Genomic DNA, 24,944 nt, shown 5'->3' on the forward strand with positions numbered 1-24,944 from the left:
TTCTACCAGAAATACAAAGAGGAGCTGGTACCATTCCTTCTGAAACTATTCCAGACAATTGAAAAGGAGGGACTCCTCCCTAACTCATTTTATGAAGTCAGCATCATCCTGATACCAAAACCGGGAAGAGACACAACAAACAAACAAAACCTCATGTCAATATCCCTGATGAACATGGATGAGAAAATCCTCAATAAAATACTGGCAAACCCAATCCAGCGGCACATCAAAAAACTTATCCACCACGATCAAGTCAGCTTCATCCCTGGGATGCAAGGCTGGCTCAACAGATGCAAATCAATAAATGTAATCCATCACATAAACCAAACCAAAGACAAAAATCACATGATTATGTCAACAGATGCAGAAAAGGTCTTTGATAAAATTCAGCATCCATTCATGTTAAAAACTCTCAATAAACTCGGTATTGATGGAACATATCTCAAAATAATAAGATCTATTTATGACAAACTCACAGCCAATTTCATATTGAATGGGCAAAAGCTGGAAGCATTCCCTTTAAAAACTGGTACAAGACAAGGATGCCCTCTCCCACCACTCCTATTCAACACAGTATTGGAAGTTCTGGCCAGGGCAATCAGGCAAGAGAAAGAAATAAAGGGTATTCAAATAGGAAAAGAGGAAGTCAAGTTGTCTCTGTTTGCAGACAACATGATTTTATATTTATAAAACCATATCATCTCAGCCCCAAAACTTCTTGAACTGATAAGCAACTTCAGTAAAGTCTCAGGATAAAAAAATCAATGTGCAAAAACTACAAGCATTCCTTTATACCAACAATAGGCAGGCAGAAAGCTAAATCATGAATGAACTCCCATTGAAAATCACTACAAACAGAATAAAATACCTAGGAATACAGCTAACAAGGGATGTGAATACCTCTTTAAGGAGAACTAGAAACCACTGCTCAAGGAAATAAGACGGGACACAAGCAAATGGAAAAACATTCCATCCTCATGGATAGGAAGAATCAATATCATGAAAATGGCCATACTGCCCGAAGAAAGTTACAGATTCAATGCTATTCCCATCAAACTACCAGTGACATTCTTCACAGAATTAGAAGAAACTATTTTAAATTTCATATGAAATCAAAGAAGACCCCATATAGGCAAGACAATCCTAAGCAAACAAGAACAAAATTGGAGGCATCATGCTAGATGACTTCAAACTATACTACATGGCTACAGTGACCAAAACAGCATGGTTCTTGTACATATAGACCAACGGAGCAGGACCAACATATAGACCAATGGAGCAGAACAGAGATCTCAGAAATAATATCACATGTCTACAACCATCTGATCTTCAACAAACCTGACAAAAATGAGCAGTGGGGAAAGGAACTTCTATTCAGTAAATGGTGCTGGGAAAACTGGCTAGCCATATGCAGAAAATTGGAACTGGCCTAGAGCCCTACCTTACGTCCTATACAAAAATTAACTCAAGATGGATTAAAGACTTAAAGGTAAAACCCAAAACCATAAAAACCCTAGAAGAAAACCTAGGCAATACCATTCACACATAGGCATGGGCAAAGACTTCATGACAAAAATGCCAAAAGCAATTGTAACAAAAGCCAAAACTGACAAATGGGATCCAATTAAACTGAAGAGCTCCTGCACAGCAAAATAAACTGTCATCAGAGTGAACAGGCAACTACAGAATGGCAGAAAATTCTTGCAATCTACCTATCTGACAAAGGTCTAATATCCAGAATTTACAAGGAACCTTAAACATATTTACAAGAAAAAAACAAACAATCCCATCAAAAAGTAGGCAAAGCATATGAACAGATCCTCCTCAAAAGAAGACATTTACAGAGCCAACAAACATGAAAAAAAGCTCAACATCACTGGTCATCAGAGAAATGCAAATCAAAACCAAAATGAGATAGTATTTCACGCCAGTCAAAATGGTGATTATTAAAAAGTCAGGAAACTATAGATGCTGGTGAAGATGTGGAGAAATAGGAACACTTTTACACTGTTGGTAGGAATGTAAATTAGTTCAACCATTGTAGAAGACAGTATGGTGATTCCTCAAGGATCTAGAACCAGAAAAACCATCTGGACCCAGCAATCCCACTACTGGGTATATACCCAAGGAATAGAAATCATTCTATTATAAAGACACATACTCATGTATATTTATTGCAGCACTATTTACAATAGCAAAGACATGGAACCAACCCAAATGACCATCAATGATAGACTGGATAAAGAAAATCTGCAATAAAACTGGATAAAGAAAACCATGGAATACTATGAAGCCATAAAAAGGAATGACATCATGTCCTTTGCAGGGACATGGATGAAGCTGGAAGCCATCATCCTCAGCAAACTAATAGAGGAGCAGAAAACCAAACACTGCATGTTCTCACTCACAAATGCAAGTTGAACATTGAGAACACATGGACACAGAGAGGGGAACAACACACCCCATGGCCTGTTGGGTGGTGGTGGGTGAGGGAAGGGATCTTAGAGGACAGGTCAGTAGGTCCAGCAAACCACCATGGCACACATATAACTATGTAACAAACCTGCATGTTCTGTACATGTATCCTGTTTTTTTTTTTTTTTTTTTTTTTTTATAGAAGAAATTAAAAAAAGAGGTTTAATTGGCTCATAGTTCTGTAGGCTTTACAGGAAGCGTGGTGCCAACATCTTCTGGTGAGGCCTCAGGAAGCTTACAATCCTGACAGAAGGCAATAGCGAGCTAGCATGTCACATGGCAAGAGTGGGAACAAGAGAGAGAGGAGGTGGAGCCAGGCTCCTTTAAACCATCAACTCTCATAACAACTCTCACATGAATTAGCAGAGCAAGAACTCACTTATTACCATTGGGAGGGCACCAAACCATTCATGAGGGATCTTCCCCCATGATCCAAACACCTTCTAAAAGGACCCATACTGAACATTAGGAATTACATTTGAAATGAGATTTGGAGGGGACAAACATCCAAACCACATCATTCTGCCTCTGATCCCCTAAATCTTATGTCCTCCTCACATATCAGAATACAACCATGCCTCTGCAATAGTCCACCAAATTCTTAACCTGCTTCAGCATTAACTCAAGTCTGAAGTCCCAAGTGTCAAGTCTCGAGTATCATCTGGAGATGAGTCCATTGATCCTATGAGCCTGTGAGATCAAAAACAAGTTATTTACTGCCAGTATACAATGGTGCTACAGATACTGGGTATGCATTATCATTTGAAAAGGGAGAAATTGGCCAAAAGAGAGGCAATACGCCCACACAAGTCTGAAACTCAGCAGGACAGTCATTAAATCTTAAAGCTCCAAAATAATCTCCTTTGACGTCCTACATCCTGGGCAGAATGGTGTGAGACGTAGGCTATGAAGGCCTTGGACAGGTTTGTCCCTGCGGCTTTCCAAGGTGCAGCCCCCATGGCTGCTCTCACAGGTTGGAGTTGAATACCTATGGCTTTTCCATACTGCGGTTGCAAGCTGCCAATGGCTCTACCAGTCTCAGGTCTGGAGGGTGGCATCCCACTTCCCAAAGCTCCACTAGCCGGTTCTCTGGTGGGGACTCTGCAGGGGCTCCACTCTACATTTCCCATTGGCACTGCCCCAGTATAGTTTCTCTGTGGGGGCTCTGCTCCTGTAGTAGGCTTCTGCCTGGGTATACAGACTTCCCCATACATGCTCTGGAATCCAGGTGGGAGTTGCCAAGCTTACTTCACATTTGCATTCTGTGCATCTGCAGGCTGAACATCACATGAAAGCTGCCAAGGATTATGGCTTGCTCCCTCCAGGGTGGCAGCCTGAGCTTTACCTTGGCCCAGTTGAGCTGTGGCTGGAGCCTGAGTGGTCATGATGCAGGGAGCACTGTCCTGAGGCTGTGCAGGGAAGTGCGGTCCTGGGCCTGACCCCTGAAACCATTCTTCTTCCCTAGGCCTCTGGGCCTGTGATGAGAAGGGCTGTCCCTAAGAACTCTGAAATGCCTTCAAGGCCTTTTACCCATTGTCTTGGCTATTAGCACTTGGCTCCCTTTTAGTCATGCTAATCTCTCTAGCAAATGGTTGCTCTGTAGCCTGCTTGGATTTTTTCTACCATAGGGCTGGGCTACAAGTTTTCCAAATTTTTATGCTCTGCTTCCCTTTTAAATATAACTTTAAGTCTTTTATTTGCTTCCATATATGACTTAGGGTGTTAGAAGCAGCCATACTACTTCTTGAATGCTTTGCTGCTTAGACGTTTTTTTTTCCTGCCAGGTATCTTGTCATCATAATTAAGTTTAAACTCAGATCCCTATGACATGAACACACTGCTGTCAAGTTCTTTGCCAGGGTGTAACATGAGTAATCTTTACTCCAGTTCCCAATAACTCCCTCATTTCCACCTAAGACTTAATCAGCCTGGACTTTATTGTCCATACGTCTATAGCATTTTGGTTACAAACATTTAATCAGTCTCTAAGAAGTTTCAAACTTTTACTCATCTTCCTGTCTTCTTCTGAGCCTTCCAAACTCTTTCAACCTCTGCCTATTACCCAGTTCCAAAGCTGTTTCCACATTTTCAGGTATTTAATAGCAACACCCCACTCCTGGTACCAATTATCTGTGTTAGTTTGTTCTTGTGTTGCTATAAAGAAATACCTGAGACTGGGTAATCTATTAAAAAAAGATGGTTAATTGGCTCTCAGTTTTGCAGCTTTTACAGAAAGCATGGTGCTGACATCTATCTCTGATGAAACCTCACAAAGCTTACAATCATGGTGGAAGGTAACAGGGAGCCAGCATGTCACATGGCATGAGCAGGAACAAGAGAAAGGAGGAAGAGCCAGCCTTTTAAACAACCAGCTCTCATGTGAAATAACAGAGTGAGAACTCACTTATTACCATGGAGAGGACATCAAGCCATTCATGAGGGATGTGCCCCCATGACCAAACACCTCCCACTGTGTCTGGAATTGGTGGGTTCTTGGTCTCACTGACTTCAAGAATGAAGCCACGGACCTCGTGGTGAGTGTTACAGTTCTTAAAGGCAGTGTGTCCGGAGTTTGTTCCTTCTGATGTTCGGATGTTTGGAGGTGGGTTCGTGGTCTCGCTGGCTCAGGAGTGAAGCTGCAGACCTTTGCAGTGAGTGTTACAGCTCTTAAGGTGGCGCATCTGGAGTTGTTCGTTCCTCCCGGTGGGTTCATGGTCTTGATGGCTTCAGGAGTGAAGCTGCAGACCTTCCTCGTGAGTGTTACAGCTCATAAAGGCAGTGTGGACCCAAAGAGTGAGCAGTAGCAAGATTTACTGCAAAGAGCGAAAGAACAAAGCTTCCACAGTATGGAAGGGGACCCTAGCAGGTTGCCACTGCTGGCCGGGGCAGCCTGCTTTTATTCTCTTATCTGGCCCCAACCACATCCTGCTGATTGGTCCATTTTACAGAGAGCCAATTGGTCTGTTTTACAGAGAGCTGATTGGTCTGTTTTGACAGGGTGCTGATTGGTGCATTTATAATCCATCAGCCAGACACAAAAGTTCTCCACCTCCCCACTAGATTAGCTAGATACAGAGTGCTGATTGGTGTATTTACAAACCCTGAGCTAGACACAGAGTGCTGATTGGTGCATTTACAAACCTTGAGCTAGATACACAGTGCCGATTGGTGTATTCACAATCCCTTAGCTAGACATAAAGATTCTCCAAGTCCCCACCAGATTAGCTAGATAAAGAGTGCTGATTGGTGCATCCACAAACCCTGAGCTAGACACAGGGTGCCAATTGGTGTGTTTACAAAACTTGAGCTAGATACAGAGTGTTGATTGGTGTATTTACAACCCCTTAGCTAGACATAAAGGTTCTCCAAGTCCCCACTAGACTCAGGAGCCCAGCTGGCTTCACCCAGTGGATCCCACACTAGTGCCGCAGGTGGAGCTGCCTTCCAGTCCCACCCCGTGAGCCCACACTCCTCAGCCTTTGGGCAGTTGATGGGACCGGGCACTGTGGAGCAGGGGTCGGCACTTGTTGGGGAGGCTCGGGCCGTGCAGGAGCCCATGGTGGGTCGGGGGGAGGCTCAGGCATGGCGGGCTGCAGGTCCTGAGCCCTTCCCCATGGGCAGGCAGCTAAGGCCCGGGGAGAAATCGAGCGCAGTGCCAGTGGGCTGGCACTGCTGGGGGATCTGGTGCACCCTCCGCAGCTGCTGGCCTGGGTGCTAAGCCCCTCACTGCCCAGAGCCGGCTGGCTGCCCCGAGTGCGGGGCCGCCAAGCCCACGCCCACCTGGAACTCCAACTGGCCCGCAAGCAACATGTGCAGTCCTGGTTCCCACCCATGCCTCTCCCTCCACACCTCCCCGCAGGCTGAGGGAGCTGGCTCTGGCCTCTGCCATCCCAGGAAGGGGCTCCCACAGTGCAGTGGTGGGCTGAAGGGCTCCTCAAGCATGGCCAGAGTGGGCACTGAGGCCGAGGAGGCACCAAGAACGAGTGAGGGCTGCAAGGGCTGCCAGCACCCTGTCACCTCTCACCACCAGGCCAGCCTCCAACATTGGAGATTACATTTCAACATGAGATTTGGAAGGGACAAATAGCCAAACCATATGAGTTACTATTCTGACTTTCTTTGAAATAGGTGTATTTAGATTGTTCTCTGTTGGATGGTAGATATAGTTATATAAAAGATAGGTGAGTAATTTATAACTTAGAAGTTAATATCCACTTGCATACTTCTTTAGTATGGTTAGTTAAGTTTCATCATTAAGAATGACTTTCATTTAGTGTCAAAAGTTAATGCTGGCCAGGTGTGGAGGCTCATGCCTGTAATCCCAGCACTCTGGGAGGCCGAGGCGGGCGGATCACGAGGTTAGGAGATTGAGACCACCCTGTCTAACATGGTGAAACCCCGTCTCTACTAAAAATATGAAAAAATTAGCTGGGCGTGGTGGTGGGTGCCTGTAGTCCCAGCTACTCGGGAGGCTGAGGCAGGAGAATGGTGTGAACCTGGGAGGCGGAGCTTGTAGTGAGCTGAGATTGCACCACTGTGGTCCAGCCTGGGCGAAAGGGCGAGACTCGTCTCAAAACAAACAAACAAACAAAAAGTTAATGCTGCTATCAGTCCTGTACTTCTGAGACATGGATTGTTGGATGCTTAAAATGGTTTATGATCAAAAGTCTTAAAGTTCTAATCTGACTTTTAAAGTTTTAAATTTCTAACAAAGATGGAAAAAACAGACACTGGGCCCTACTTGAGGGTGGAGGGTGGGAGGAGGAAGAGAAGCAGAAAAAATAACTATTGGGTACTAGGCTTAGTACCTAGGTGATAAAATAATCTGTACAACAAATGCCTGTGACATGAGTTTACCTACATAACATACCTGCACATGTACCCCTGAACCTAAAATAAAAGTTAATAAAAATTTATTCCAAATTAAAAATAATATACAACACCAAGAGTGAGCTCTGATGTAAACTGTGGACTTGGGATGATGATGTGTCAATGAAGGTTCATCAGTTGTAACAAATGTACCACTCTGATGGGGGAGGCTGATAATGGGAAAGGTTGTGCATGTGTGGGATAGTGGGTATATGGGAAATTTCTATTCCTCTCGATTTTGATCTCTGAAAAGCAAAAACTTAAAAGACTTAAAAATTATAGTGAAGGCATCAAATTTGGAAAAATCAATAGCCTAGTTCCTTACTATGAAATCATATGGCATAGTTCTCTAAATGTAACCCTTACATGTTGTTTACATGGACTTCATACACACTCGCTCTAGGAATAAAAGAGCAAAGTATTTTCATGTTTCCTTTTTTCTGAGTTTGTATCAGTATTGGGTGTATGCAGGTGGGGATAGGAGGGTTACCTTTAGCTAATATCAGAATTGAGTTGAATGGAGGAATTATAATTTTCCAATAAAAAAATTCAAGAAGTGTTTTTTGCCTCCCAGGTGGTAAAATCATGCATACTTTTTATTTCCTTTTTTGGTCTCTCTATAGTTTCCAAATGTTCAACAAAGTGTGGTTATTAGTTTTTATAATAAAAGACATTTTAGGTTATTTCTCTGATTACTAAGAGTAAAAAAAAAATAAAGTTTTAAAGTTCTAATCTGAAATTTTCAGTGACCACATTTCAGGAGTGCTCAAAGGAATATGTACAATCAAGGCAAATATTTTGTCTCCACTCCTGATTTCCATGATGACAGAATTTTCCTAAGCATATTCCTGGCCTTTCTTTTTGTCCCTCTATTCTCTGTGCCCTGGGAGGTTGAAGGATTTATTTGATAGGTAAATTTGGGAAGGCTCAGTCCTGCTTATCTTCCTTTTAGAAAAAAGCTGTCTGTAGGGAGCAAGTTACCTCTGCTACTTTTCTAGGAGCAGGTTCTTCCCTTTCAGAGAAAGATCCTGTACTTGTTCAATGTTGCCTATATCTAGATACCTTCTCTGGCTGCTTGTTTTTAAGTAAGCCCATTTGGCTCTCATACTAAGCTACAGTCTTCAACTTGTCTTTTATTAAAAAATAAAGACATTTTTGGCCTTCATGTGCTACTTTTTGTTTCATTTTTCAATTTGCTTAGAACATAGCCACGGAAGAAGGAAGCCATTTTATTGTTTCATGTACCTCTCATGTCTGACAGCTGACATTCTTCCTGAATTCTCTATCATCAAAAAGCTTTGAGTCTCTAGTAAACACAATTTCTAAATCTAACAAATCTCATCATGACCAGCTCTCAGAGCCTACACTTGAACACTACCATTTTTCTCCAATGGAGGGAATTCAAGCTACTTCTTTACAATTTCAGAAAGCAGTTAGAAAAAAACAGCCTTAGGCTATCATTTTGATTTTTTAAGGTTACTGTTGATTCTGATGCTGAACACTGACGGAAAAATGCTTCCATTAAAGGCAGACAAACTCTTCCATATAAGAACACAGACAAATCTTCAAAGCTCATATTATTTGTGACCAACTCCTGAAGAAATATACTTTTAGATAGCATTCATATAGAAGGCAGGTAAATCACTCATCATATGTACATATGACATTTCTGAATATACTTACCTCAGCTGTGTGCTTTGCCACATGCCCCACGATGACAATGACCTTCCCTTTGAAGTTCTGGAGCATAGCAGTGTAAGGGCCCTGGGTAAGCTCCCCTTCTGCAGTGAAGGCAGCACTGAATGGAATGTTGATGCTTCCTGAAATGTGACCACGAATAAAGCTGAGAAGGAAAGTTTAAGGAAAACATTTATTTGTGTGCAGTCTTGAGTGTCTGAGGGAAACTCACAGAGCTAAGTGACTCCCAGAAGATAGTACTAAACATTTTCCAGCTCATGTGAGTATTTTATCTAAATGAAGTAAGGCACCTCCAGGAGAAGAAAAAAAGTTAAATTTGAAAATGAAGTAGAAAAGAGAAAGGAAGATGACTAGCCAAAGATATAAAAGGATCTTATATCAAAAGCATCTCTCATTACATAAACACAGATATGGGTAAACAATAACTACACTTAAAGAAGTTCTATAATGAGTGGAGATGGTGGAGATGGACTACATATCTTACAATTTAAATTTTCTAGTCAGCTGCTGCTTCATCTTTTTTTTTAAAGAAAAGGATATGACATTAATAATGAGAGAAAGAACTGTAAATAAGTTCTGAAAAATGAAAGGAGAGTGAATCAACATTAACATTCCAGTGGGCATTGTTTAGTTGAAGTTTTCTAGAATGGGCAGAGAATTTATGATCATGGGTAGATTACCTTTGAACTTCGTCAGCATTAGTTTTTCAAACATTTCTAATTATTCAATATTCCCAATTGCAGTTTTCCTGAAGAGTAATGACTTTTCTCTCAGAATATAATTACTCTGATGGTACTTTTTTAAAAAAACTGAAAGTACTTTTATTTTCAGTAAAGACCTACTTTAAAATGAAAATTTTTTATAACACATACTAAGAACCTAACAACTTATATATTCTCAGCACCTATATCTACACCTGTGAGGCCTGAATCAGTTGCCAGAGAGTGTTTCCATATTTATCAAACAACCTTTTCAACTATGAACATCTTTTCTTTTTTTAGTGTGTTTAGAGTAGCAAAAGCAATACAAATCTATCCTGGTCAAATGCTGTAGCAGACATGTTTGGGCTGCCTGCCTACCTGCTGTTTTCTTGTTTGGAAGAGCACCAACCACTGACCCTGAGGAAAGGGTGAGCCTAGGCTGTCGTGTTGGTATCAGATGACCCTGCTACAACCATGACTGACAGGATGGTGGAGGGGAGGGTGATGGTGGATATATGATGCAGGCTGAGCCAATGAAATTCTCTCCCTTGAAAATCGGAAATAAAAGACATAAAAGATAATGCTCAGACTGTGTTAAGCTTTACATGTAAAGTCACCTTTAAGTGCCTCTTCCATAAAATTTGTTCAGCCATCCATAAAATTTGTTCAGCCACGTATTAGAAAATTAGAAGGCCCTGACTCTAAAAGAAGAACTGTTTAATAGATACATTCAGTGAATACTGTATTTGGTTAAAAAAGTACCCATCTATAGCTAAATAACCATACCTAGTAGCTATATCTATAATCATAGATAAGTATTAAGGTGATTTTATAGGTTCAATATCACCTATTTATTATGTTCCTTTAAAGAAGATTTTAATCTAAACTCAGTTACTAGAAGTATGTCATAAAGTTATTATCCTATTATCCTTGTGATTATTTGTTTAAAAAATCTAGATTAAATATTAAAATGCTTCACAAAATATGATGGCAACAGAGTCTTTTTTGAAAGAGAAAGTTTTTCAAAATACAAAATGATTCCAAACCTTTTTTAGGCTATACTTTGGTAAATAAGGCACAAAAGAAACAGAGTTTTAAACCACACTTTCCTTATTCTTAATCTACTTCAACCAGAAAGTCCTGGATAATATCTAAGAACACTCATCCAAGAACACTCTTGTCATGAAACTTCTAGCACAAAAATGATTGGGTAAGCATGAATGTCTGTAGACATGGTGGTCAAACCTCTAAATCTTCTATCATTACTGGCAAACAGCAGAGGAGAATGCATTACTGGCAAAAAACAGAGGAGAATGAGATTGGCCTAGTTATAAATAAGTATATTTACAATGAATAGCCTGTTGTTTTTATAAGTTGGATAATGAAGACAACTTTGGTTATTTAGAAATCTTTTCTATTTTCCTTGGAAAGTATTTACATTGCCTACAATACAATTTCCCATGTGACACAGACAGCATTAGATAAAATACAACTGCTTTAGGCAACTTCTAGACATTTGAGAGGTGGTCAGATTATATTGTAAATCTAGGTAGGTGAATACTTTTTTCACTTGTTGAGTCCTTCATAATCAGAATAAAATATGAGGTATTTGGAAACTGAGCAAACAACAGATTTCTGTATATTTTTTATTAGAAAGAATAAATAGGGAAACAGAAGAAAATTTTTGACATATGATGACTCTGAATGACCATAGTTGACTGTCATCAGTCATGAGTAAAATCTGGCAAGGAAAGAGAAGTGAGAGAGAATATGTTGAGTTAAGCACATTTTTCCATGCTCTAAGAACTTTGGTTTTATTTCACTGTATTACAGTGGAAAACAAGTATACGCAGGACCTTCACACAAAGGTAGGGTTAGAGATGAACATGCAACACTACATATTTTAGAAGTATGGCTGTCACTTTACTGCTTTCTGTATAATACAGATAAAAATCTGAATGCTCTACACGAATGTTTTACATTTTAAAAAGGCCTTTCTCATTACATAAACACAGATACGGGGTAAAGAATAACCACACTTAAAGAGGTTCTATAATGAGTGTAATACTCAATAGTCAGACACTATGCTATTTTATAAACTAAGAATTTGAAAAGCTACAGCTTCAAAGAACCCAGTTCAGAGGAAATATTACTATTAAGGAAATAGTAGCCGAAGTATTTATGGGGTGATTAGCCCCAATCACATATATATCATGATACTGTAATCCCAACAATGACATTACAATTTTTGGTTAGGTTTTGGTAAAAGTGGCAATGGTATCCATAAACACTAATTTTTAACTTCCAGTGTTCATAGGAAATTAGAATTTTTGATGACATACTTGAAAGAGTTAAAAGATAAAAAACATCATTACAGATGTCAGCAGTAATTACAATGAAATCTCTAGACTGGAATAATAATAGTTATGAAAGCATAAAAGCATCTAGTTATTGTAGCAGTCACTTCACCACGTGTTTGAATATGGTTGTTTACTACCCTGAATGCACTACAGGATATATTCCAGTAAACATGTGAATTTCCTTTGGCATATGGTGACCTTACACTATATATCTTACCCTGTCTTGGAGTAAGTTGTACCCCTCCCTGCAAATAAGCCATTCAGCTCAATATTCCATTTGGCAGATATTACCAAAAGCATTTGAATGTGTGCTTAGAACAAAATCAAAATATTGCATTAAACAAAATTTGATAGCCCAATGCACAGATTAAAAAAATTACTGTAAACTTCCGATAAATAAGTTGGATTATCAGAATAGCATTAACAGGTAGGGATGATGTATATTATCTTCTAGGTTTCTAAGATATTAAAACTTTCTTGTATTCATAATTCAGTCTACAAACCAATGCTGTAAGTAGATATGCTGTGCTTCAATCAAACAGAAAAAAATCAGGTATAAGAATACAGGTACAGTGTATAGGTAAATTACATGGTAGGTAACCGAGTATGTTCAGAAAGACTCTTCAATTTACAAAAAGATTTGAAAATTCCTTGAAAATATTATTTAAAATTCAACACAGAAACCAGCTCATGTTTTTTTACATCCTAAAAGAGCACAGCATTTTTGCTGGATGCCACACTTAGTGACATTATATCTTTAAAGACAACATACACCAATATTTCACCAAACCAGTCAAGAAGATCTACCTACCTTTGTTTTTTGGCTGTTTGTCTGCTGGGTTAACTAATTATAATTAGTATTATAGACCTTTCAGCCCAAACTGAAAGTTTTATCTTTAGTATATCAACAGTGAAAAAGAAATATGAAATTAAACCCATAGTTCTCTCATACATACCATAACTAAATAGCATTAACTGATATAAAAATGATGTTTAGATATCATGATTTTCTTTGCTAAATCTATTGATACTCTGAATGGCATTGCCATACCCCAAATCAATCAGTCAAAAATCTCATTTCCAACATCTTATCAATAGCAACATCCAATATTCTACTGCTCTAATAAATCTTGTACTCACATTTTTATTCCCATTAACCCTTGCCTATTTCAGATATTGATTTGTCTTGAGCTTAAGCTACTGTAGTAACTGTTTTCTCCAACTTTTGTCTTTTCCCTTGGAAATACACTTGATTTACAATATTGACAGAGAAAAAATTTAAAAGCAAAGTGTTCTGATTATTGTATCCTTTCTGAGAAAATTTCCATGACTACCTATAGGACAAAGCCCGTATTTCTCAGTTCAGTCCTCATGAATAGAACCTAACTACTTTAATTCCAACCAAACTAAATCATGCACTGTTACCAATATGTTTTCTATCTCCTGTAGTTTTCTCTGCCTAAATACCTTTTTCTCCTTATTTTTGCACATTCAAACCTCCATCCTTCAAATGTTTCATCCATGAAAGTTTCCCTTCCCACAGTATCTGTACATCTCTCATAACAGCAATTTGATTTTATATAAAATTTTCTAATGAAAATGACTTCTATTTAAACAACTGATAGGAACGATGTGTATTATATTTATTTCATCTTTGAATCTCTTACAATGATTAATAGAATGCTTAGAACATCGCTTACATATTTGGTGAGTAAATGAATTTCAGAATTTTGCCAAACCTGGAGTAACTAGTATCAGCAGCACATACGCTAAGGTGCCTTCTGGCCACCCCAGCCAGTGGCACCAGTATCTAACAATGCTTGCAAGTGTCAACGATATAGAATTTCCCTTTGTCAGCACACACTTTGAGAAAAAGGAAAGAAACAGCAACAAAAGTAATTTCTCTCAATTTTCTTCAGCATAGGCTCACTAAAACTGGTTTATTTAGGGAAAAGCTAGGGACCTCACTCTTTATGACAGGATATGAATGTATGATTATACACGTCAAATATCTGGGTAATTCAATCCTAATTTTGCCTGCAAGATTATCTCTACCCTCATCCATCCTCTACAATGCATTAAAGTAATTTTTCTGAAATAAAAATCTGAGCATGGCACCTACCTGTTTAGAATTTTTTTAAGTTTCTTACTGCCTTTGGAATAAAACCCAAATTTCTTAGCATGTTATGAGACATTTTCAGTGAAGCTACTTTTACCTACTCTAGTTTCATTACTAATTCTCATATATTCCAGACATGCTCATCCACAGTTCTTTTAACTTCCTAAATGTGTCCGTCTCACCTTCTCTGGGCCTCAAACAATGTGGTTTTTCAATGCCTTCTCTCTTTTCTTTGTTAGGTTACTAACTTCTACTTGTTTTTTAAGACTCATGTCAGACATCACCTGATTTAGGTGCCCATCCTATAGTTCCATGACATTTGGGTATGCTTCAGACATAGACCATTTCATATTATACTGCAATTATCTATCTCATGTATCTATTTTAGTTATAAGACTGTGAGCTTCTGGTGGGCAGGGGTGCTATAATTAAACTCTATATCCCCATTGCCTGGCAAAGCAGGTCCTCAAACAGGACTGGCTGGCTGATTGAATGAGACTGTATGGCACTCTAGGAACTGGGGTCATGGATGGTTCTCACAGCAAATAGGAGCTCTTTAACAGCTAATATACCTTTCATAACTAACAATCCAGACATGAAGACATTCCTCAGCAGTTGCTATCGTATACTCCCACATTATACAAAGCCCATTCAAATATGGGAATACAATTGGATGGAAATTTTAATTTAGATAGATTGAACCTAAGCCCAAATGAGATGAAAAAAACCTTACTAAACCTTCTCATCAGTATCTATCCTGCTCTGCTCATGAGTATCTTTAAATTGCTTTGAAGAAGTTTTTATAAATCAATTATTAAGGACAAAGAGACAAGAGTAATACTAGTTCACTAAGGATGAATGTGCCGTAATGAAATAATGAATACAACTGGGTTTATGTGTTTTTCAAAAAACAAGCTTAAGCCTGAGGTTGTCTTTAGATACTAACTTTTTTTTTTAAATCAAAAGGTAAGAGTTTTACAAGTAAAGCTCAGCCTTGAGCAAAAACTCAGCCTTGATTTCAAGCAAATGAGTAACATTCCTTTAAAGTATTTCAGTTTACAGATAAAATAAGTTGGATCCACAATTACATGACTAAGACCTCTTTTAATATGAACTCCAAGAAAACTGAAACCCTAAATATTTATAACTATTAAAGAAAACAAGAGTTTGCTTGTGTATTACCATGGAAACTATTAACATCACTTCTGAAATTCATGTCACTACATGAAAACATTTTCTATTGCCTCCTTATAAAATGCAATTTTTGTTTGCTTTGAAATTCTCAAAATATACTGAAGAACAAATATATCTGACTTGATTTTTACCTAGATTAACATTTCATGTTTCTATCTTCTAAAAGCAAACAAAAAAATGTGATTTCAACAAAAACTGCTGTTTTGCCTCTCTGAGCCTTTGGCTTTAATATTAAGAGTTTAGACTACATTAGGGTTTCTTCTTATTCTAAGGTTTTGGGATTATGTTTTTATTGTTAAGTGGGTAAAGTTTGTCTTCATGTCCTTCAGCTTTCTTTTTCTGTATTCTCCATTCCCTTGGCTTACATTGTGGTTTAGGTAGTTCCCTAAGATTGCTGGCACCTTAATGTGCTGCTTCTCTCCTACAATCACACAAACTGAACATAGATTAAAATATTACCACTTGCAGGCTTTTTGTATTTAAATGAGACTATTCATAACACAAGCTAAATGACTGAAGCCTTAACAGTAGTGTTTCAGGCATGAAGTGAAGGTTCTGAAGGGGGCTTGGTGGTAGTAGTGAGGCTGTCCCTTAAATTTATTGGTAGACAGCTTATTTTGCCTGTGGATAAGATTGCCTCCCTCCTTTTCATAAGCAATCACTTAAATCATTTTACATAGGTTAAAAAAAAAAGACGAGATGAAATATATTCTTAGACATTAAATCTCCTGGAAGCATAATTTAGGAAAAAAAAATTTCACCTATATGAAGATGTAAGAACTGTGTTAGGCAAAGACTTCCCATTTAAATGATGTATAAAAGCAAAGCAGAAGATAAACATGATACAGAGACATTTAAATAATTTGAACAACATTTCAAAAATAATTTACTTCCTCTGGGGAAGGAAAAGGTGTTAGAGAAAGTTTCTTTTTTTTCATATTGCACAGGGTCACATTTTGTGGCAAGAGAGAAATAAAACTATTTCAAAAATATCCTAGTATTAAATATGTAATCACTTCTTAAACAGATTGTTAAAGTCACATAAATCCTAGACTTCAATTGCGAAGATTTACCTTGGTAAGAATTAAGAGTTATGTACAAAGATAATTACTTTAAAAATATTATTAAAATTTCAATGGGCTTTAAAAAACATCAGCATATTAGTAGCTTTAGGGAAATTTTTATTAAAAAGATTTTGAATGAATTAAATATTATAAATTAAGTCAATATAGTAGGAAAGGATCTTTCTATCATGTTTCCTCCCTCAAAGTGTTGCAATATTGCTTTCTAAAATTTGAAATACTTCAGTTTTCCTCAATTCTGTGGCTACATCTGTATAAAGATAACTACAGGTAGATTCGTTCAGTTGGTATCTGGGATTAGTCCTCTTATACACACAGGTGCTGAAGGTAACAGCTTATTTTGTGTGTAAGATTTAAAGAAATGTGTATAACATCTGAATGAATATATATAGTGTAGAGGAATCAATGCATGTCTCACTGACTCATTAATTTCTATTAGCTTATTTGTTTCAATCTTGTTTATGCTTAACTGTCCCTATGCAGAGACCAGATAGGCACCTGTAAAATAGTGTAAAATTTAGAAGCACAAGACTGGCTCTGCAATTACTGGTTATATGGCCTTGGGAAAGTTGCTTAACCTCTTTAAGCTTCAGTTTATCAGTAAAACAGAGATAACAACAGTATCTACATCATAGGACTAGCACCATGCTTGGTTACAGTGTAAGAGCTTAAAGACTGCTATTATTAGAAGTCAATTTACTTCAATCTATTCAAGCAGCAGCTAGTGTGTGTGGCTAGAAGCAGCTAGTGAGTGTGGCTCTCATGGAGAAAAACAGAAGGGGGCAAGTAAATACCACACCTTCAGCTGAAACATCCAGGTATTTGCAGTGGGACTAATCAAGGAAATAACCTGACCATTAGAGAATGAAGAAAAGTAAGACAGGACAACGACCCACCTGGGAATAATATGGAACCAGGGGATACTCCCCCACCCAAGGGAAGTGGTGAGTGAATGAGTGGCCCCAGAAAAACACACTTCTCTCACAGGTCTTTGCAACCCTCAGGTCAGGAGATCTCCTTGTGAACCCACTCCACCAGGGCCTTCAGTCTTCAGTCTGACGGACAGAGCTACATGAAGTCTTGGCAGAGCAACTGCTCAGGCATGGGTGGAGACCCTGAAGCCTTAGATTATTATTGGGCTTTCTGGCAAAAGTAGCTGCAGCTTTGGCAAAGTAGGTTAGACTCCTCTATGTACCCGTAGGAAAGAGGCCGAATCCAGAAGGCTGAGTAGCAACAACCCGTAGGCCCCATTTCCATGGCACCTCACAAAATAAGACCTACTGGCTTGGGATCCAGCCAGCTACCAGCAGTGGCACTGCACCTCTCTAAGAAGGAGTTCCCAGGGAGAGGGGTGGGTTGCCATCTTTGCTGTTCAGACATCTTAGCCATTCCAGCCTTCAGGCTTTGGACAGTCTGAGCTGACTCAGGGCAGAAGGAATCCCACAGCACAGCATAGATGCTCTATCAAAATGTGGCCAGAATGCAAACTGCTTTTTTAAGCAGGTTCTGATCCTGTTCCTCCTCACTGGGCAGGACCTCTCAACCGGGGTCTCCAGCCACTTTGTACAAGTGCCTTGAAACCACAGTCAGAGCTGACTCAAAGCAGAAGGAATCCCACAGCACAGCATAGATGCTCTACCAAAATGTGGCCAGAATACAAACTGCTTTTTAAAGCGGGTTCTAATCCTGTTCCTCCTCACTGGGCAGGACCTCCCAACCAGGGTCTCCAGACACTTTGTACAGGAGCCTTTAAACCAGCAACAGGTCCATACCTCCCTGGGACAAAGCTCCCAGAGGGAGGAACAGGCTGCCATCTTTGCTGTTTCACAGCCTTCACTGGTGACTCCTCCAGGTTCTGGAAAATCCGAGATGACTAGGGCCTGGAGTGGGCCCCAAGCATACTGCAGCAGCCCTACAGAAAAGTGGGCAGACTATTATATGGGTTCCTGTTCCCACATCTCCTTACTGGGCAGATCCTCCAGGCCTGGGGTTCCAGCCACCCCGACCAGAGCTATCGAGCCAGTACGAACTCAGCAACTCCCTGTACAGAGCCTCCAGGGGCAAATAAAAGCCTCTCTGCCACTGTCTGTGCAGTGGAACTGCCCTTGCCACCCTTGAACTAATGAAGAAGCAAAGACCTTAATTGTCTTATCCATACCTCCAACAAGCTGCAGTTGAACCAAGGAGAGGAGGCCAGTCCATCTCCCACAGGTCCCACACACTCCCCAAAACTCATCACCAGACAGGAAACTCCTGGCTTGGGCCCACAGAACAAATCTCCATTTTGGGCTGACTTCGCTGAGTGATTGATGACCTGCATCTCTCTGGGGCGGAGCCCCCATGAGTCAAAAAAATGACCCTTGGCCACAACCACTACTAAGATCTCTTCCTCTACTGCTTCTAAGCTGGGGAAGGAATATAAACTCTGAGATCATCCCAGAGCTGCAGTGGGCAGCCCAGGAGTGCCAAGTCATGAACTATAGCGGGCACTCAAGGGGGAGAGGAGCCCACACTTTCAGAGCACTGAGAGGGAACATGGCTGCAACTATGAGGAAACATAAGGGAGCCACACTACTGAACAAAAGTCTACCAACTGACAAATAAGCTGTCACCTGCTGGATAAACCCCAAAGCTTCAACACAAAAAATACCTCACTAACATACCCCACTCTAAAGCCAGAAACAGTCAGTCAGCTTCCAATAAAGACCCTATACAAATACTCATCCCAGTGAAAATATCCAGAAAATAAGTCTATTGACTGTACTCAGTCTACACCACAGTTAAAGGAACACCCACATGCAGAGATGAGAAAGAACCAATGCAAGAACTCCAGTAACTAAAGTGGCCAGAGTATCATATGTCCTCCAAATGACTGCATCAGTTCTCCAACAAGAGTTCTTAATCATGGTGAACTGGCTGGAATGACAGAAACAGAATTCAGAATATGGACAGGAACAAAGATAATCAAAATTCAGGAGGATGGCAAAACCCAATCCAAGAAAAATAAGAATCACAATAAAGTGATAGAGTAGTTGAAGGATGAAATAGCTAGTATAAAAAGGAACTTAACAAGTTGGACAGAGATGAAAAACACAGGAATTTCACAATGCAATCGCCAGTATTAACAGCAGAATAAACCAAGCTGATGAAAGAATCTCACAATTCGAAGACTGGTTCTTTGAAATAAGGCAGTCAGACTAAAATAAAAAAAAAAGAATAAAAAGGAATGAACAAAGTCTCTGAAAATTATGGGATTATGTAAAGAGACTGAATATATGAATCATTGGCATCCCTGAAAGAGAGGGGGAGAAAGCAAACAACTTGGAAAATGTATTTCAGGATATCTTCCATGAAAACTTCCCTAACCTTGCTAGAGAGGCCGAGAGTCAAATTCAGGAAATACAGAGAACTCCTGCAAGATTCTACACAAGATCATACCCAAGACACATAATTGTCAAATTTTCCAAGGTTGAAATGAGAGAAAGAATGTTAAAGGCATCTAGAGAGAACTCGGGCAGGTCACCTACAAACGGATTCCCATGAGGCTAACAGCGGACCTCTCAGCTGAAACCCTACAAGCCAGAAGAGATTAGGGGCCTATATTGAATGTTCTGAAAGCAAAAAAATCTTTAACCAAGAATTTCATATCTAGCTAAACTAAACTCTCTAAGTGAAGAAGAAATAAGATCCTTTTCAGATAAGCAAATGTTAAGGGACATCATTACTACCAGACCTGCCTTACAAGAGATCTTGAAAGGAGCACTAAATATAGAAAGATCACTACGAGTGAATACAAAAACACACTTAAACACACAGACCAATGTCACTGTAAAGCAACCACACAAACAAGCCAACATAACCACCAGCTAACAGCACAATGACAAAACCCAATCCACACATATCAATACGAACCTTGGATGTAAATGGTCCAAATACCACACTTAAAAGGTAGAGTGGCAAGCAGGATAAAAAAGTAAGACCCAATAATATGCTCTCTTCAAGAGACTATCTCACACATAATGACACTCATAAGCTCAAAATAAAGGGATGGAGAAAAATCTACCAAAAAAATAAAAAACAGAAAAAAGCAGGGATTGCAATCCTAATTTCAGATAAAACAGATTTCAAACCAACGATTAAAAAAAAAAGACAAGGGCATTATATAATGGTAAAGGGTTCAATTTAATAAGACCTAACTATTCTAAATATATATGAACCCAATACAGGAGCACCCAAATTCATAAAGCAAGTTCTTAGAGACCTACAAAGAGACATCGACTCCCACACAATAATAGTGGGAGACTTCAACACTCCAATGACAGTATTATACAGATCACTGATGCAGAAAATTAACAAAGATATTCAGGACCTAAACTCAGCACCGGACCAAATGAATCTGATACACCTTTACAGACGTCTCCACCCCAAACCAACAGAATATACATTCTTCTCATCACCACATGGCACATACTCTTAAATCGACCACATAACTGGACATAAAACAATCCTCAATAAATGTATAAGAACTGAAGTCATTCCAAGCAGTCTCTCAGACCACAGCAAAATAAAAATAGAAGTCTACACAATAAAAATCACTCAAAATCATACAATTACATAGAAATTAAACAACATGCTCCCAATTGACTTTTGGGTAAAAAATAAAAGGCAGAAATCAAGAAGTTCTTTTAAAATAAAGAGAACAAAGATACAACATACCAGAATCTCTGGGACACAGCTAAGGCAGTGTTAAGAGGGAAATACAATACCACCAAATGTCCACATCAAAAAGTTAGAAAGATGTTAAATTAACAACCTGACTTCACAATGGAAAGAATTAGAGAAGTGAGAACAAAACAACCTCAAAGCTAATAGAACTGAGAAATAATTTTAAAAATCAGGGCGAAGTGAAGGAAATCAAGGCATGAAAAACTATTCAAAAGAGCAATAAATCCAGGAGTTGGTTTTTTGAAAAAATTAACAAGATAGGCCACTAGCTAGACTAAGAAGAAAAAAGATCCAAATAAACACAATTAGAAATGACTAATGAAATGTAACCACTGACCCCACAGAAATAAAAATAACCATATGCTCTATGTACACAAACTAGAAAACCTAGAAGAGATGGAAAAATTCCTGGATATATACACCCTCCCAAGACTGAGCCAGAAAGAAATTGATTCCCAGAACAGACCAATAATGATCTCTGAAATTCAATCAGTAATAAATAGCCTACCAACCAAAAAAAGCCCAGGACCTGATGGATTCATAACCAAATTCTACCAGATGTACAAGGAAGAGCTGGTACCATTCGTACTGAAACTATTCCAAAAAAATTGAGAAGAAGGGACTTATACCTAACTCATTCTATGAGGCCAGCATCATCTTCATACCAAAGCCTGGCAGAGACACAATAAAAAAGGAAAACTTCAGGCCAATATCCTTGATGAACGTCGATGCAAAAATCCTCAATGAAATACTTGTAAACCGAATCCAGCAGCACATCAAAAAGCTACTTCACCATGATCAAGTAGGCTTCATCCCCGGGATGCAAGATTGGCTCAACATGCAAAAAATCAATAAATGTGATTCATTACATAAGCAGAACTAAAGACAGAAATTACATAATTAACAGATCCAGAAAAGACTTTTGATAAAATTCAACATCTGTTCACGTTGACAATTCTCTATAAACCAGCTATTGAAGGAATATACTTCAAAATAATAAGAGCTATCTATGACAAAACCACAGTCAACCTTATACTGAATGGGCAAAAGCTGGAAGCATTCCCCTTGAAAACTGGCACAAGACAAGGATGCCCTCTCTCACCACTTCTATGCAACATACTATTGAAAGTCCTAGTCAGAGCAATGAGGCAAGAGAAAGAAATAAAGTGCATTCACATAGGAAGAGAAGAAGTCAAACTATCTCTGTAGATGACATGATTCTATATCTAGAAAAACATGCAGTCTTGATCCAAAAGCTCCTTCAGCTGATAAACAACTTCAGTGAGGTTGCAGGATACAAAAGCAATGTACAAAAGTCACTAGCATTCCTATACACCAATGACAACCAACCTGAAAGCAAAATCAGAAAGGCAATCCCATTCACAATTGACACACACACACACACACACACACACACTCCCTAGGAATACAGCACACCAGGGAGGTGAAGGACCTCTACAATGAGAATTACAAAACACTACTCAAGGAAATCAGAGAAGACACAAATGAATGGAAAGACATCCCATGCTTATGGACAGGAAGGATCAGTATCATGAAAATGGCTGTACTGCCCAAAGCAATACACAGTTTCAATGCTATTCCTATCAAACTACCAGTGACATTAACAGAACAAGAAAAAACTATTTTAAAATTCATATGGAACAAAATAGGGCCTGAATATCCAAGACAATGCTAAGCAAAAAGAACAAAGCTGGAGACATCATGCTACCCAACTTCAAACTACACTACAGGCTACAGTAACCAAAACAGCATGGCAGTAGTACAGAAACAGGCACATAGACTAATGGAACACAATAGAGAGCCTAGAAATAAGGCCACACATCTATGACCATCTGATCTCTGACAAAGCTGACAAAAAACAAGAAATGGGAAAAAGACTCCCTATTCAATAAATGGTGATGGGATAACTGGCTAGCCATATGCGGAAGATTGAAGATGGACCCCTTCCTTACACCATATACAAAAATCTACTCAAGGTGGGTTAAAGACTTTAATGTAAAACCCAAAACTATAAAAACCCTGGAAGACAACATAGGCAATATCATCCTAAACCTAGGAGCGGGTTTAGATTTCATGAAAGAAACCAAAAGCAATCACAACAAAAGCAAAAATTGACAAATGGGGCCTAATTAAACTTAAGAGCTTCTGCACAGCAAAATAAACTATCAACAGAGTAAACAGACTGTAGGAGATTGGTCAGGGTGGTGGGAAAAATTGTAGAAAGATGCAAACCTTCTTGGAAGTCCGGGAGGTTTTACAAAAGCTTTGGAAAAGCATTTGGCTGAAGGCAGCCAAACCCTCTTATCCAGAGCCTGAGAGCGAAGGTTAGATAACAAGGGGATATAAAGGAATTGATCTAGATAAGTTAGTTTACTTAGGCCTTGGAACCTGGCCTTTAATCATCCATGTGCAGGACTGCTCTCTCCAGGGAGGGTGACCATGTTAATTACCCACAAGTGTGTTGGACAAAGACTCAAAGCCTTTGTCATTAAATCTGTACTAATTAAATGCCCACAGCACCAGCTTGTCAGGGCTGTGGCTGCTACAACTCTTTCTGTCAGTGGTCTGGTCCCCTAGCCTGCTCTTTCACTCAATACCTGTGTCTAAGTGCATTCTTTCATCCATCATTCAGCCAGGGTCTGTGGGTCAGACCCAGCAGGTGGTGCTCCACGTGAGGAATGCTGCAATAGATTGCGACGGAACCCTCAAAAACAAAGGTGAAAAGACTGTGCAGTCAGTAAGTCAGTAAGTCATTGGTGCCCACTCGGTATTTCCAAGTTGGAGGGAACTGTTCAGGCTAGGGTTTCATCACAGGACAACAGTTATCAGCTCAACAGCAACAGTATATAAAAGTATTGAAACAGCTGCTTAAAGCTAGCAGAGCCTTGGTTTCGCAGGCTTAATTAAGAGACCTAATGCAAACTACTGTTTCCCATAACGCATGGTTTCCGAAAGAAGGTGCACTAGACTTGGAGATCTGGGAACTAGTGGGCAGAAATCTTAAACAACATGATGCACAAGGGCAGTGGGTCCCAATAACATCTTTAACGTTATGGGCTTTAGTTAGGGTGGCTCTGGTCCTGCTCTACACAGAAGAGCCTAAAAAAGGGAAGGGAGGAGGAACTTGTCACCTACCTCACTGCCTCCATCTCCCTCAGCCCCGCTGTTTCCGGGAAAAAATAACAAAGAGGAAATGGAGGTTTTGCCTGAGCCCCCTCCTCCAAAAAATTGGAAAAAAGACAAGGGATATGCTATAACTATGGGACCCTGTCTTAGGCAAGCGGCATTAGATGGGGAGCTCTTAGCCTGCCTGGTAATGCAAGATCAACAAGGCAATCAGGTACATGAACCCATTTCTTTTAATGCTTACAAAGAGCTAAAAAAAAGCATTACAGAAAACGGAGCAACTAGCCCATTTACAAGAGGGTTAACTGAGGCCACTCTGCAGACCTCTTTCTAACAATGGCCACTGTTGTTTCTCCCCTACCCCTAACGTGGCTCTCTCAAAATCCTATTTGGGTAGAACAGTAGCCTTTAAAGGGAGAGAAATTACAAAGAGCCCATGAATTAGCTGAGGAGCAATTAAAAGCTGACCATATAGAACCGTCAAACAGTCCTTCGAATTTGCCCATTTTCATCATTCCCCAAAAGTGTGGTAAATGGAGACTTTTGCATGACTTACGTGCTATTAACGCTAATT

At 39.4% G+C, this 24,944-nt stretch overlaps 1 protein-coding gene across 6 annotated transcripts in view; it reads right to left on the reverse strand.

Moving 5' to 3' along the window:
- Positions 1 to 24,944, reverse strand: part of TBCK (TBC1 domain containing kinase) — a 266,911-nt gene that overhangs the window by 48,845 nt on the left and 193,122 nt on the right. For 4 of the 6 annotated variants that reach the window (XM_054484087.2, XM_054484088.2, XM_063663960.1 and 1 more), the window contains one exon: positions 9,028 to 9,187. In XM_054484087.2, coding sequence (XP_054340062.1) covers positions 9,028 to 9,187 — 160 coding nt within the window. Of the gene's footprint in view, positions 1 to 1,852; positions 3,166 to 9,027; positions 9,188 to 24,944 lie in introns of those variants that run through there. The other 2 variants (XM_054484090.2, XM_063663959.1) reach the window with 1 other exon arrangement.

Source organism: Pongo pygmaeus, chromosome 3 (genome assembly GCF_028885625.2).
Source record: "Pongo pygmaeus isolate AG05252 chromosome 3, NHGRI_mPonPyg2-v2.0_pri, whole genome shotgun sequence".
NCBI classification, from domain to species: Eukaryota; Metazoa; Chordata; class Mammalia; order Primates; family Hominidae; genus Pongo; species Pongo pygmaeus.